The sequence below is a fragment of the Phalangium opilio genome, unplaced genomic scaffold (assembly GCF_054372755.1).
Source record: "Phalangium opilio isolate 3A_F unplaced genomic scaffold, DU_Popi_V2 ptg000042l_1, whole genome shotgun sequence".
Taxonomy (NCBI): domain Eukaryota; kingdom Metazoa; phylum Arthropoda; class Arachnida; order Opiliones; family Phalangiidae; genus Phalangium; species Phalangium opilio.
In genome coordinates, this window is record NW_028324166.1 from 494240 (window position 1) to 509837 (window position 15598).

The 15598-nt window shown below is 39.6% G+C and overlaps 1 protein-coding gene across 1 annotated transcript; it reads right to left on the reverse strand.

Annotated features, from left to right (window-relative positions):
* Nucleotides 1–526: 526 nt before the first annotated feature.
* Nucleotides 527–13732, reverse strand: LOC149678018 (dihydrolipoyllysine-residue succinyltransferase component of 2-oxoglutarate dehydrogenase complex, mitochondrial). The gene is made up of 12 exons (XM_089836041.1): nucleotides 13714–13732; nucleotides 13512–13598; nucleotides 9064–9094; nucleotides 8938–8977; nucleotides 4131–4219; nucleotides 3698–3772; nucleotides 3451–3615; nucleotides 3062–3392; nucleotides 2708–2990; nucleotides 1874–2041; nucleotides 1487–1778; nucleotides 527–776 (listed from the first exon to the last, which is right to left on the reverse strand). Exons 2-11 carry the CDS (start codon nucleotides 13590–13592, stop codon nucleotides 1644–1646), a joined length of 1398 nt encoding a protein of 465 aa, XP_089692167.1. The 5' UTR covers nucleotides 13593–13598; nucleotides 13714–13732; the 3' UTR covers nucleotides 527–776; nucleotides 1487–1643.
* Between the last annotated feature and the right edge of the window lie 1866 nt (nucleotides 13733–15598).

A 15598-nucleotide genomic window follows, 5' to 3' on the forward strand; every position in this document is an offset into this window, starting at 1 on the left:
AATTAATACATACCGTGTCATCATGACCTTGAGGGGTCAAATTGAAGGGGTAGTCGCGTAATTAATACATACCGTGTCATCATGACCTTGAGGGGTCAAATTGAAGGGATAGTCGCGTAATTAATGCATACCGTGTCATCATGACCTTGAGGGGTCAAATTGAAGGGGTAGTCGCAAATACATACCGTGTCATCATGACCTTGAGGGGTCAAATTGAAGGGGTAGTCGCAAATACATACCGTGTCATCATGACCTTGAGGGGTCAAATTGAAGGGGTAGTCGCAAATACACACCGTGTCATCATGACCTTGAGGGACCATTGAAGGGGTAGTCGCAAATACATACCGTGTCATCATGACCTTGAGGGGTCAAATTGAAGGGGTAGTCGCGTAATTAATACATACCGTGTCATCATGACCTTGAGGGACCATTGAAGGGTTAGTCGCGTAATTCTGATTGCGCGACTACCCCTTTAAATTAGATTTAAGTAATTGAAACTAATCTAAATTAAGTTATATTATATTAATCCCACATATTTAACTTTTTAATTATTTTTTTCTTTGTTTTCCGAAGTTTTAACCAATTTCTAACAGTTTCTGAGTTAAATTTAATTTTACCGTCAATAATTAATTAATTTATTTCATTAAATGCTTGGCAAACTAATTAAGGAAATAAGGAAGAAAGACAAAAGGAATTAAGGAAAGTAGTGACTATTACAACTATTTTAACAAATTTTAAATTTCTGAAAAAATAATAATAACGACTTCTTTGCAAATCTGCAAAGAACAAAAAATAGACATTTCGTCTATTTAATTTGACTGCTCCGTTTTTTTGGCCTAATAAATAATTTGGGCATTTTTGCTTCAACAAGTAGACCAATTTTTGGTCTAATATTCAAGCCTACTTTTGGCCTAATAATTAAACCTATTTTTGGCCTAATAATCAAGCCTACTTTTGGCCTAATAATTAAACCTATTTTTGGCCTAATAATCAAGCCTACTTTTGGCCTAATAATTAAACCTATTTTTGGCCTAATAATCAAGCCTACTTTTGGCCTAATAATTAAACCTATTTTTGGCCTAATAATCAAGCCTATTTTTGGCCTAATAATGGCCAAATAATAAGCCTATTTTTGACCTAATAATGAAGCCTATTTTTGGCCTATTAATGGCCAAATAAATAAGCCTATTTTTGGCCTATTAATGGCCAAATAAGTAAGCCTATTTTTGACCTATTTTGGCCTAATAATTAAACCTATTTTTGGCCTAATAATCAAGCCTATTTTTGGCCTATTAATGGTTAAATAATAAGCCTATTTTTGACCTAATAACAAAGCCTATTTTTGGCCTATTAATGGCCAAATAAATCAGTCTACTTTTGACCAAATAATTAAGCCTATTTTCGACCTAATAACAGTCAAAACTAAATTCCCCATAGATCTCAATATTACGTAATTATTTCAATTGTGGGTTCATTAATTTCTTACCAAATGACTGCAACGTTTTCTCCGTTTCCTTTAGTTTGTTTCTAATAAATTGCAGATGAAAATGTTTATTTATTTATTTGTTTGTTTGTTGGGGGGAGAAGAAGTGAGAGGGGGAGGGGGTGGGGGGGCGTTAATTTGATAATTCCTAAAATCCATCTCAGACATCTAGAAGCAAGACAACGGGATCTTCAACAGCTGACTTAATTTTTCGCAGGAAAGTAACGGCTTCGCGTCCATCAACTAAACGATGGTCGTACGTTAAGCAGACGTACATCATTGGTCGAACTTCAACCTGAAATGTCAAAGGTTGTGATGGCGTTTAAGCACTCAAACTTAATTCAATTGTTATGGCGTTAATTACGCGAAGAACTGTTAATTGTTAATTACCTTTCCTTTGATGGCGATTGGTCTCTCGAAAATGCCGTGCATTCCCAAGATGGCCGACTGCGGCGGGTTTATTATGGGCGTTCCAAAGAGAGAACCAAAGACGCCACCGTTACTTATCGTGAAAGTGCCTCCGTCCATGTCTTCAATAGCCAAGGCCCCTTTTCTGGCCTTAAGTAACAAAGACAAGAGGCGGTCACGCGCAAGTTGGAACTTGGCGTACTTAAAGACCATTCTGGCCTAGTTTTAAACCGTCCCGACCACGTTGACCTAATTTTAAACCGTCCCGACCACGTTGACCTAATTTTAAACCGTCCCGACCACGTTGACCTAGTTTTAAACCGCCCCGACCACGTTGACCCAGTTTTAAACCGCCCCGACCGTTCCGACCTATTTTTAAACCGCCCCGACCGTTCCGACCTATTTTTAAACCGTCCCAACCGTTCTAACCTATTTTTAAACCGTCCCAACCGTTCTAACCTATTTTTAAACCGCCCCGACCCTTCCGACTTATTTTTAAACCGCCCCGACCGTTCCGACTTATTTTTAAACCGCCCCGACCGTTCCGACTTACTTTTAAACCGCCCCGACCGTTCCGACCTATTTTTAAACCGCCCCGACCGTTCCGATCTATTTTTAAACCGCCCGACCGTTCCGATCTGTTTTTAAACCGCCCCGACCGTTCCGACCTATTTTTAAAACGTCCCGACCATTCTGACCTATTTTTAAAACCGCCTGACCATTCTGACCTTTTTTAACCTATGACTAACCTTCCCTGACCTTTTGACCCCCAACTTTGTCCAACCCCGACGTATGAAATGAATGAAAGGAACTTACTTTTTCTCCGATGTCATTGATGGCCTTCTCGATGCCGGCATAATTTAAATGTTCGCAGTTTCTAAGTACGGGTACGACCAATCCCTTGGGGGTGGAAACGGCCACGCTGATGTCGACGTAATCCCTGTAGACAATCTCTCCCTCGTCAATGACGGCGTTGACCACTGGTTGATCCTGAAGAGCGAAGGCGGCCGCTTTCACAAAGGCCGACATGAAACCCAACTTGACATTGTGTTTCTTCAAGAAAGCGTCTTTGTGACGATTCCTCATATCCATTATATTCCTGAGACACAAGAACTTGCCCTTTCAATATTTCCCCACCCGAAAAGAAAGGTACAAGTACATTGTACTTACGTCATATCAATTTCGTTAAACGTGGTCAACATGGCGTAAGTATTTTGAGCATCTTTCAAACGCTGGGCGATTCTTAACCTCATTCTATTCATCTTGACCCTTTGTTCCGTCCTGGTACCACTGATGGTACTTCCCGGTGCTCCACCTCCTGGGGCGGAGACGGGGGCGGGTTTAACGGCCGCGGTGGGCGTAACGCTGATGGGTGCCTTAGGGACAGGCGGGGCAGGGGGAGGAGTCGAGGGGATGGGAGCCGATGCCGGAGGAGCCACCGCTTCGGGAGCTGCCGCTGGTGCCGCTTCTTTGGGGGCGGCGGCTTTGGCGCCTCCACCAGCTAAAAGTTTTGTCAACCTGATTTAACAGGCTGAGGTCAAAATGAGAATCAATTTTACCTCCGGCTCTGACTCTCAGAATGACTTTCCCAGGTTGAACAGTGGCACCGTCTTCCACTAACAACTCCTCGATGACGCCCGCGACTGGGGACATAATGGGGACAGAGGTCTTGTCCGTTTCTACCTCGGCCACTACTTCATCTACACTGACGCTATCACCAACGGCTGTAGGACACACTCGCTGTTAAATTTACACCTTGACCCCCGCGACAACCCTGGTAACTAAAATAGAACCGTTTTTGCTGACCTTTCTCCCATCTTATATCACCTTCGCTCAACGATTCTGCCAGTTGAGGAACTTTAATGTCGTGAAGTTCATTGCCTACAATTACATCGAAGTTTGCGCGTGATTTAAACGCGTTGCCCAATAAGTACCAGCGTACCAGGGCCGGAAATAAGCACAGGACACTGGACATTGTCCAATAAAATTTTAAAATGTTCCATAATTTTTTTAAAAACTAAAGGGGTCACTGGAAATTTTGACCAATAAGTTTTGATAGCTTGACCATGAAGACGCGACACTATTTTTGCATAGTACTCCAATGGACAATGTCCTATAAATTTTCCAGTCAAAGGAGGGGTCACTGGACACATGTCTTATAAGAATTTTTTCTTATAATATTTCCGGCCCTGATAAGTACACCTTGAAAACTAGCTGAACTGAACCGAACTGAACTTACAGTGAATCCTAGATGTGTAGATGCCAGCTTTAAAACAAACTAAATCCTTCGAATGTTCAACGCTCAACAATTTTCGATCCCTCTTCGAACTAATCAATTTTAAAACGCAATGAACTAATTACTTTGGGGTAATTAACGTAATGCAGTAATGATTATCGTAAGTAACACACGACACGCCCATTGTTAAATGATTTCCAAGACAATTAAAAATTAAGTGTTAAGCCTACCAAGAATAAAGTTCTTTTAATAGCAAAAACTGTGAAATTGAAATTATTTGAAAAATCAATGATAAGGACCGCTTTAGAATTCAAACTTCGCAAACTTCTTAATTGACTAAAGAAACTTTCGTTTCAAAGGCTAAGCGGAAAAAAACCGGGGTATTTTTCCAATGAATGGATCAGTCCTAAGCTAAACATTTTAAAAACGCGGCAATTTCTATAAAATCCCCAAAAAGATGGACCATGCACACCAAGCACATCATGGAATTTGTCAAAAAATTTATCCCACGATTCTTTCTTTCAAATTCGAGAAAGGAAATACATTAGGGAACTAATTACGCGCATTCAACGTTTCAAACGGAATTGGGGGGGGGGGGAGGACTTCTTGGTAAACCTCTCTGCTTCCCCCCCCCCGTTCTTCAAAAACCTCAAATACAAATCTAAAATAACACTCGGGGAAAATCGCCGGACTAAAGTTGTCTTAAAATGAACTGCCCCCTTCAAAATAGGGGTAAAATATCGAAAGTGTATTAACCCATCGAAGTTATCATTGAAAGGTCTATTACAATCAAAACCTTCATTTTAACACTTAAGTTAAAAAATGACCTAGAAAATTCGTATTTTAACGGAACGGTTAGCATTTACTTCAGTCCGACTCATAGACCACCCAGTATAGAGCCCCTCCCTCTGACACGTAACGAAAAGTTTAAATTATCTTATTGGCTCGCTTAAACTATACGTTTTGATGACGTTGCTGACGGGGACGGCGAAAAATACGTAATTCCTTTTTATTACCTCTGTCGCTATGACCCTCAGGCCTCTTCTTTCATACCCCCCCCATCTGTCCCGTGGAAGGGGGTCCGGGACTTTGACGCGCGCCCACATTACTATGTTCTCCATTCCTACTTCTAAAATTAAATCTATCCCTGATATGTATAAATACCAACGAATACTACGTTTCACAAGACAATTCATACATATCCATGGTGTAAATATTTCCCAAACTTTGAATCGTACCATTTTAAAATTACGGCAATATATTTCGTGTTAATTGATTTCTGTTATCGGGGTTGGGGGGGGTGATTATTTGAGAGTAAAAGTAAAGGATCCAAGTAGTTTATTGGAAAGGGGTGGGGGGAATGGATGGAGGTTCGAATTCCTTCATTGCCCCCGAAAGTTGAATAGTTTTCACATTTTAGACAACCCCCCCCCCAAGCTTTTCAAAACCCCAAAACATCTTTTAAATGCTTTCGTTCCGAACTTCCTATTTAAACAAGCTGGTCTCCTCCTCAAACCATATTTAATGCCACACAGACACACACTAAAGAAAACTTCATCAAAAGTCAAAAAGTGTTTGAAATCCTAAACCTAACGTCAAATTTTGGAAAAGAAGCCTACTTATTTTTATATTAAGGACCTCTAACCAATTACAGCGCTATACTCTATCAGCAGTGCTATCAGCAATAACAAGCGCGAGCTGTCTGCTGTAAGCTGTAAGCTAACGTGGTGTCGAGGTCTCTAATTGGTTTAAGATCCTTAAGGCAAATTTCCTTTTTAAATTCAAAATCAAGAGACAACTTTGGCCTATAATTTAGGTAAAATTTGCGCAATATTATCAATATTTAGGTGTTTTAAATGATTTTGACGATATTTTCAATCTAACACGATCATAAAAGCAATTGAAGTATTACAGAATCAAAATTACAACTTCATCCACAACAAACTTAATTACATTAGTTTCCTATCGCGGTGGTTGAAATTCGAGGCGAGGCTAAAACGAGTCGCACCTTGAGGTTGGTAGAAAAATGTCAACACAGACTGCAGCTTGCTTTTGAAACTTAGTTCACTTTCTCTCCATCTCTCTATTTCCCCCCCCCCGTTCCCGAGTTTTCAATTCCTATTTATTCGATTCCGATAATCACGAGAGGGCGCTCCCCCTGGGGGTCACGTGGTGGGGGAGAGGGGTGTGAGGGGGATTCCGCGGTGGTGATTCTATCATTTTCCTTAGAAGGGGGCGGAGTGGAATGCCTTGGCTTCCTTCTTGAAGTTGAAAACCGAAAAGGAAACTTTTAATACGGGCGAGGGTGGCCGTGTTGAATTTGAAATCAATAGATCGCTCATCCGCAAATTTCATTTCATTTTAATTGGGGGAGAGGGACACTACACGATTCGCCCCCCCCCACCACCATTCGCTTCTGGGGATTGGGGGTAGGGGGGTATTTCCAAGAAACACGTTTAGAATGCTGTCCAAACATTTGGCAAGAACATCAATAATCACTAATTTCCCTTCCCACGATTCACGAATCGCTCGACAATTTTGAAGTCATTTCAAAAATATTTGCAATCTTCCAATTTTACACAAATTCTGTTGCAACCGCAAATAATCGAGAGTCAATCGGATAAATATTGACTTATAATTGCACGGATAGATTTAATTTTAGAAGTAGGAATGGAGAACAGAGTAATATATGGGCGCGCGTCAAAGTCCCCGGGACTGGGGGGGGGGGTATGAAAGAAGAGGCGGGAGGGTCATAGCGACAGAGGTAAAAAGGAATTACGTATTTCTCTGGCCGTCCCCGTCAGCAACGTAAGAGGGGCTCTGTACTGGGTGGTCTATGAGTCGGACTGAAGTAAATACAAACTGTTCCGTTCTCCATTCCTACTTCTAAAATTAAATCTATCCCTGGTGTATCGTGATTGAATAAGGTTTAACAGGGTTCGTACAAAATTTTTGGAATGAAATTCCCTGACTTTTCCAGGTTTTCCCTGACTAAATTCCACAAATTTCCCTGACCATATGCAATAACTTACAAGGCGTAAATATATGAAAACCAATCTAAATTCACTCGAATCATTTTTGCACGAGTTGTCATTGTTATAAAGATAAGCCAATTAATTCGTTTAAAATTAACCATAAGTAAATCATAAATAACCAGAGCGAGCGAAGCGAGCTCCGCGAATTTGGGGTTCTGCTCAAGTCTCAGACAACACTTTTTGGTCACCCTTATACTATTATCTAGACTATCAATTTCCCACCAATATATTTTTCCCTGACTTTTTAGGCCCATTTTCAATTTCCCTGACTTTTCCCTGACCTTTTAGGCCCATTTTCAATTTCCCTGACTTTTCCAGGTTTTCCAGGTCGTGTACGAACCCTGTTTAATTTGTGTAATATTAAAATAAATGGATGGTTGGTTAGTTCTATGGGAAATCATTTTTGAGTCGAAAATGTTCTATGGCAATTTGTCATAATGGACAACCCCTCACACTAGTTACGAACATTGGAGTGTTTTAGGGATGACCCCTTCAAAATTAATTAGCACTTGTCCTTAAGTTTCTTACGTTAGATGTCATGTCTTGCAAAGATATCATAGAACATTTTCGACTCAAAACTGATAATTTCCCATAGAACCCCCCCCCCCACACACAAAATTACACATCGTTTCTACCCTCCCTCCCCCGGGGGGACCCAATTTGTAGTTGTACCTATAAAACGCGTGAAAAGGTTGTAAACTTAAAATCGGGGCGAGTAAAGCTCCAGTTGGCTTTTCTTTGGGTCTGTTGGAATTCCAATTGTGATTAGTTGGTCCGGCTGCGAACCCTATAACCCCCATACCCCATACCCCCAATTGATTTTGCCCAGAAAGGAAACCGGGGCGAAATTCCTTACATTTTTAACTTGAGAGCTTTGGGGGTTGCTCATCTAAAATCATTGCTTTTCTCGTGTGGATGCATTTTGAAAAGTTAGGAGATCGGATGGGTTTCGTATCTTATAAATTTTAACAATGAGTCATTCAACTCTTAGCCACCATTACGACGTTTTTCTAGGTCAAAGGTCAAAGCATTTCTCGAAATAGGCCTAAATTCCGACTGTTATTTCTTTTAAATTGGAAATAAGTAACTTGAAAACCAACTATTAAGCTAGCTATAAGGTTCCGTTACAAAAACACCTCTACCGTGGTTTTACGTTTGCTATCAAGAAGCGATAGATATCTATGGTTTATTAGGAAGAAGGTATAATAAATTCGCCTGCACATTTATATATCTAGCTCTTTATCTCCAGACCAAACGAATAGTAGGTACCCCGGAGTTAATCCCCGCCCCCCGCCTCCAAATTACAACCAGCAGCAGCATCTCATTGGTTCTTGAAAACTCCTCACGTCAGCGCGACGCGAATGAGTACGAAAAATACTCTCGACTGAGGAGAGAGAGGCGAAATAGCCCGGGCCTCCTTTTACGTCCCCTCTTGTATTTTGAAAGGGGGGGAGGGCTGCAGGGACTATGGTGCACCGCGCGCGAATACTAAGGCATCTTATACCTTCTCCCTAATAAACTAGATATCACTTCTTGATGGCATCGTATCTTATAAATTTTGGCTGTTTTTTTTAGGCCTAAAACATTTCAAGTACCACAGAAATTCCGTCCCAATGTAACTTTAAAACCAACTATTAAGCTAGCTATAAGGTTCCGTTACAAAAACAGTAAATTACCTCTATGGGGTTTTTACGTTGCGTATTAATCCGCCTAAACTTTACTTAAACTTAAGGCCCATAAAGTAATTAACACTTAAAGAAGTTTGTTTAACTCACCGAGACGGTGTTTGTATCCTATCATCTGACAAATTAGACGCTGTAATTAATAGTTAATCGCCTTTTAAATTAATCGCCTTTTAAAATTAATTAATTAACTCTAAATAAGTTAAAGTATAAACTTACCCAAACAGTTATGTTGCATCCGAATGACACCCTGCGGCGAAATTAAAATAAACGCGTATTAATTAAGGGAAATTAAAAACAAAAATTAATTAGGTTTCCGATTAGGAATTTTCGAAAAATAGAAATTCCATGATAAATTAACGTTCGTTGAATTAAAGCCAATGGAATGGAAGGCGGGGATGTTAAAAGCAATGACCCTCACACGTTACTACTTCCCTGTACTAACCCTATTGGCTCTAATTCAACGGGCGAATTTATTTGTTTATCATTATACAATATTTGAATTTAAAAGAGTAAATTTGACTATTTCCGAGGGGTTAGTCACTGTACATGACCCGCGGAAACCCCGTTATAAATTACCCCGAGTTTTCCCTGAAATTTTCCTAAAAATTCCAAATTTTCCCGAGTTTTCCCTGAAATTTACAAAAAAATTCAAAATTTCCCCGAGTTTTCCCTGAATTTCACAAAAAAATTCAAAATTTCCCCGAGAGTTCCCTGAATTTCACAAAAAATTATAAATTTCCTTGAGTTTTCCCTGAATTATACTAAAATTTCAAAATTGCCTCGAGTTTTCCCTAAATTTTACCAAAAAATTTAAAACTTCCGAGTTTTCCCCTAGTTTACTTCCGTGACATTTCCAGGATCTCCAGGTTTATACGAACCAATTCTAACTCAAGCTATTCGGGTCAATGCTGGAGTGGTTAACCCCTCGATTGAATTCCAATTAAAATCCAAGTTAGCATTAGCAAGCAAGTTCGAAATACGATTATGAAAAGTTTCCAAAATGTCGAGAAGGACACGGCCCCCCCCCGGTTATTCGCGCTCTCCCAGGTAATAAAGAAATACGTATTAAGCCTATATTACCCAGTAGGCTTATTACGCGTTAATACCCAGTTCCCTCGGTTCCACCCTATTAAACGTACCACTCAATATATTTTTCCAAATATTTTAAAATATATTTCGGGGATACTTTTCAAAACTAATTGTGTAAAATGAGGCAGAACTATTTCAACTAATAAGAGAACTGATATTTAAATCTCAGCCCCCCCTCACCCTTGACCCTAAACTTCATTATGGCGGACATAAGGGGGGGGGGGGAGAGTGTTGCTAATTTCAATTTCAAATCCTTTTGGAAAGTCGCAAACTTTTCTGTTAAAAGTAGGTTTTCCGCGGGAAGACACCCATGCACCCGACACTGACTAAACTCAGGATATTTACGATTATATTTTTAAAGTACAAAACATCGTAACTCCAAAATAAGGTCTTTTAAATGATTTTAGAAATTTTCCAAAATTTCGTCAATTTGTCACCATACTTTGGCGTTTACATTTACAGGGTACTGACAAATTTTTCAGGTTCATAGTCCCTTATTTTTTCCGGGATTTCCCTGACTATTTGACGCGATTTTCCCTGATTATTTTTAGGATATCAAAAGCTAGTCCTAAATGTTATTAGGGAATAATTAAATTAAGAATATTATTGCGTTTTAAATAATTAAACTTTAACCACTTATTTATTATAACATCCAACGCTCCAATTTTCCCGACTAAAATAAATTCCCTGAAACTGTTAAAATTCCCTTAACCTTTAAAGTCCCTTTTCAAATTCCCGGAGATTTCCGGATCAGATCTTCCCTGACCCTTGACACCTCTGCTCAAGGCCATTGACCTGTCCACTCATTTCTGACCAAAACAAATTAGGGACTTCATAAAAAATAACTTTTACCCAAACATTTCTAAACTTAATTCTACTCTATTCGGTTTTGAATATCTTTGAAATAAACGGACTTCTTCTCAAGGTCATTGACCTGTCCACTCATTTTTGACCAACAAATTAGGGATTTTACTCGGTTTTGTAAATCTTTGAAATAAATTGAGTTACTACATTTTCCCTTTAAAGAGGGAGGGGTTACGAGTAGGGTAAGTAAGAGTGGGCGGAGCCTTTCCCTTAAAATTTAAGAAGAGCTAAAACTAAGAGAGTCGTGGGGGGGGGCTATTTTTAAAAGATAGAACCTGGTCCCGGTGTGGATGTCCAAAACAAACTAATCAATGAAGATAGTCTTAGCTAGAGTTTTCATTAATAGCGAAGTCAATAGTGTCACCGGCAGACTGGGGGAGAAGGGGGGTACAGCCCCCCTATACCTTTCCAACACCTCACAACACCCCCCCCTTCCCGGTTTGCCTTAATCCGAGAGTAATTAACTTGAAATGAGAAAATTATCATCTTAATTAATCATGTCATAGAAAGAGATATACTTTTAGATAGCAACACTCTCTCTCGGTTTTAAATTTCGCCCCCCTACCCCAAGAGGGGGCGCTATTTTCGGGGTGGGGGGATAGAGAGAGGGGGTGATCACAACAGACGCGACAAAACAGCCAGGGGGAAACCAAAGCAACAGAAAGAAGGACGGTAACCAAGGAGGATTCAAAATAAAAGGAGATGAAACGGTTGCCTCTATTTCCTGTATTTCCTTACTTTAACTATCCCAAATTAGTTTTAGGTCAAAGGTTGATTGTCAACTCTTAATTTGGACCATTATCTTTTAACCAACGATATATTGGAACATTCAACATTTAGTAAACCCAAGCAAATTCCCGGATAAAATAAAATTCCCTGACCTATTTGGCCCATTTTAAAATTCCCTGATTTTTTCTGATCTGTCCAGGGATACTATATGTTTCAAGAGGGATGAGCAGCAGGAGCCTTTCCCGACGCGCCTGCGGCAGGCGGTAATTTTAGCGGGAGTCTAAAACGCGCGCCCTCTAGCTTATTTTTCCCCCTTTCAAGGACAAATTGAAGTCGTATTCCAATAATTCCTCCCCTTTTTTGCGTCCCACCGGACCTAAGCATTACCACAGTTAGGGCGCCTATTTCTCTCAGATTTTGCATCCTCTACCCCCTCCCATCACGTAGACGGTCCTACTGGCTACTGCGCATGGCACGCCGATAAGGCTTCCCCAATTTCCCTCTCCCTTCGAACCCCTCTTAAAACATCTAATATCCCAGATTTTCTTCTCCTCCAATTTTAAATCCTCCTTGACCATAGAGAGAGGGGGTGGGGGGACACCGCTCGCAACCCCTGGACGTTCCCCTTCTTGATGTTAACGCTCGATTAGAGCTCTCCAAGGCGAGAAGCGGAGCTGGAGCTTTTAACACCCTTAACTAAAAGTACCCAACGCGTAGTCCTATAAGTTTTACGCAAATTTGGGTCTTGGCAGGAGAAAAATACTACAGAGATTCTTGGCAGCTAAGAGAAAGCGGGCCTTGCCTTTTTACCCCCATAAAGAGAAAACTTAAAAATTGCGATCACCACCTTGATTGGGACTGATGACCAAAGATGACCCCAAACTCGACCCCTAATCAAGGCACCGCCAAAACCAGAAGAGGTTGGGGGAGGGGGGGAAAGGGGGCCTTAAACAACCCCCAACAAATAATTTTTCACACTAAGCTTGCTTGAAAATGTATAAGACACCAGGCTCTCCTAATTTTTGGAGCATCTTTAATTAAAAATTGATTTACTATTTAGGGGAAACTTTGGTGAGCCAAGGCTTAGAAGCAATAAATTATCGGAAGGGTTAATTTTTTTTAAAGAAGTTGATATAGGTGTCGTAACAATGGTTTTCTTTATTGATGACTCATTAAAAAATTAAATTTTATGACATTTACGCTAATTGTCACTAATTATTTCAATTAAAATTCCCTGACTATTATATCTTTAATTAAATAAGTATTGTGTTTCAATTTCTTAATTAAAACACTCCATGGGGGAGGTCAAAAGGTCATAGAACTTCCAGCCTACATGTATATTATAACTAAAAGCCAATTACAGGTAGCGACATTTAAAAATAACAGCTTAGTAAACAAAAACATTGCAATAATCCCCGTTTTCACAAATTAACATCCCACATAACGTTGACCTAGTTTTAGTGATCATTCCTAACACTGTACCATAATTTTAAACAATTTTGTACACGAGGCAAACAATTTAAATGTTAACAAAAGCAGATGTTTGTTTAAATGTAGCCTACACCTTTTAAAAACCATACCACATGTACGATCACACACCATCGCAAAGCAATCAATATTGTATGATCCCAGATATATTTGAAAAACCCAACCCAATTTTATGACCCATCATCGCGACACCTACAAAAAGCGCGTTTTTAGGCCTAAACCGGTTATTGAGAAGGAAATTGGCATTAAATTATGTTGAAACACAACATATTTGACCCTAATTACGAGTTAGGCTAGTTAAATTACGTCTACATTTCGAAATAATCCACGCTAACCGGTAGCGTTAACTTTTATCAACGACCAAGGCTTAGCGAATAACAAGGGCACCCTCAAAGTATGGTATTGTTTTTAGGGTAACTTAGCGCGTTGTGGGTGGTAATTATATATTAAATATAAGGCGGAGGTATAAATGATGTTGTAATTACCTTACTTACATTCTGTCTGCCCTTGATACACCGTACCGATGGAATTACTCTCGCCAACCGTCTACTACCGCTTACTATGAAGGCCGCCATGTCTACCTGTAAATAAAAGACCAACCGATAAATATTTCATGAATTTTTATATTATAAACACGATTACATTACTTAAAACTAATTATTAATTCTTAATTGTATAAGTAATAAATTATTTTACGTAAATTTCATCAATTTTCAAGCTGATTTAACATATAATAAATAATTTGAAATATTGGTTTGTGATCGCTTAGTTTTGTCACACATCCGTTCGCCCTCTAAACTCGAAAGGGGTTACGAGGTGAGAAATTGATTTAAAGTTTCCATTTATCGCCACTAGATGGAAACGGGGTTTCCATATATTTGGCGCCTTTTCGATTTTTCCTTGGAATTCCGGCAATGATTCACTTTTGCTTTGGTTTTCTGCATTTTCTAAGCCTTACAAAACGCGTGACTAATCGCGTGGTGTCAGTGGCATTGTGTCTGTGAGTTGTGACCGGTTGTGACACTTTCAAAATAATACAAATCGGTGACATTTGTCTTCAGTTGTTATCTGTGACATTATCTGAATTTCTGAACCATAATAAATGTTCCGAGTTTTAAGTGTTAGATTTGGACCAATTACGGGATTTTTAATTTGTGACAATTGTGAACAGTTGTGAACCATGTGTTAACAGGGATTTTAAACTGTGGTTATCCTATTTTTGAAAAGTTTGAATACGTATGTGACGGGTAATAATGTCGCGGTATCTAAAGGATATTTGGTGACATTTGTGAACTACTGAACTTGTGTGACACATTTGGGAACTAATTTTAAAACTGTAATCTTTTGAAAATGAAATTTTGTGAAACATGTGAACAATTAATTTAAATCTCGCGACTTAAATTCAAAGTAAGATTTCTAATAAATTTGATGTTTTTGCACTGAAACTGCACCTTGATCTTACGAATGCGAATGCTTTTGAATTTGGGTGTTAAAGGGGTCGGAAACTTTCTAACCAGGTCATTGACCCGTTATATAATAACTCCATAACTCAACCCATAACTTCTGGTTATTTACTTCTGACACAAACGGCACACCAAATTTCCGGAAACAGAAGTAATTTTTTTTACCGAAACCCATTGTAATTCCTTTTTTTTTGGCAACGTCGCTTCTTCCTAGACTCTTAATTGTAATAAGGCAATAAAAACGGGGGGGGGGCTAGCCCCTGACACTTTTCCCGTAACCTCTTCTCTGCTTTCACCGGGGATTTTCTTTCTTTTTTCCTACTAAGGTTAGGCCCGCGATAAACGGCGTCTTAATTAGATTCATAAGAAAAGAGCTTGGGGGGAATGCCCCCCGGGGGAGGGGAGCCTTCCCCCCTATGGTGAGCGAGGAAGGAAGCCAGGGAGGGGGTGTGCAAAAAGTCAAAGTGTGAGGAGACAACACGTGGTGATGGTGCAATCAGGGGTGAAAAATTGTCAGGGCAGCTAGGGCGTTCCGGGAGGGAGGGGGGTATAACCCCCCATAGTTTTATTAGCACCGATCAATAACCCACCGACCTGTTGCTGCTTTTATTGAAACAGTCCTTTTTTCAACAAATCATACTTAACATCAGCGGATGAATTCATTATACTAATTACACTAAGCAAAACAATGCTTCTAAATTCATGAATTCCAATTAATGCAATTTTTCTCATTTAAATTTATAAAAATTGCCTGACTTTTACCTTAAATCCCTGACTACCTCGCTTCAACAGGTGAGTGAGACCCTCTAAAGGTCGGGGGTCAAAATAGAATCTGGTGTTTGACCACCACCTTGTTTCCTTCCTTCCTTGTTGTTGTATGTCGACTCAAAGACGTTTGAAACGACTTTGGTGGACTGGTAACATTGAAGCCCACTCTAATGTCTTTGTTGTCCACATACCCTCCGGAAGCTATATTAAGCAGACGATAATTCCGTGTCCCCCCCCCCCTTTTGAAAAGCGTCTGCTACACAACACGTCTTTAAAGTATTATAAGGTATTTTATCAACTGAAATCAGTTAAAAATATCAACGTGTCATTTCATATCCTCTTTAACATAT

What these genes read in the sequence shown, in the direction of transcription:
- LOC149678018 (XM_089836041.1), bottom strand. Translation starts at nt 13,592, where the DNA reads ATGGCGGCCTTCATAGTAAGCGGTAGTAGACGGTTGGCGAGAGTAATT. An exon ending in GTATCAAGGGCAGACAGAAT is followed by an intron (nt 9,095 to 13,511) that starts GTAAGTAAGGTA and finishes ATTTCGCCGCAG; the next exon opens with GGTGTCATTCGGATGCAACA. An exon ending in TTTAACGAAATTGATATGAC is followed by an intron (nt 2,991 to 3,061) that starts GTAAGTACAATG and finishes CTTGTGTCTCAG; the next exon opens with GAATATAATGGATATGAGGA.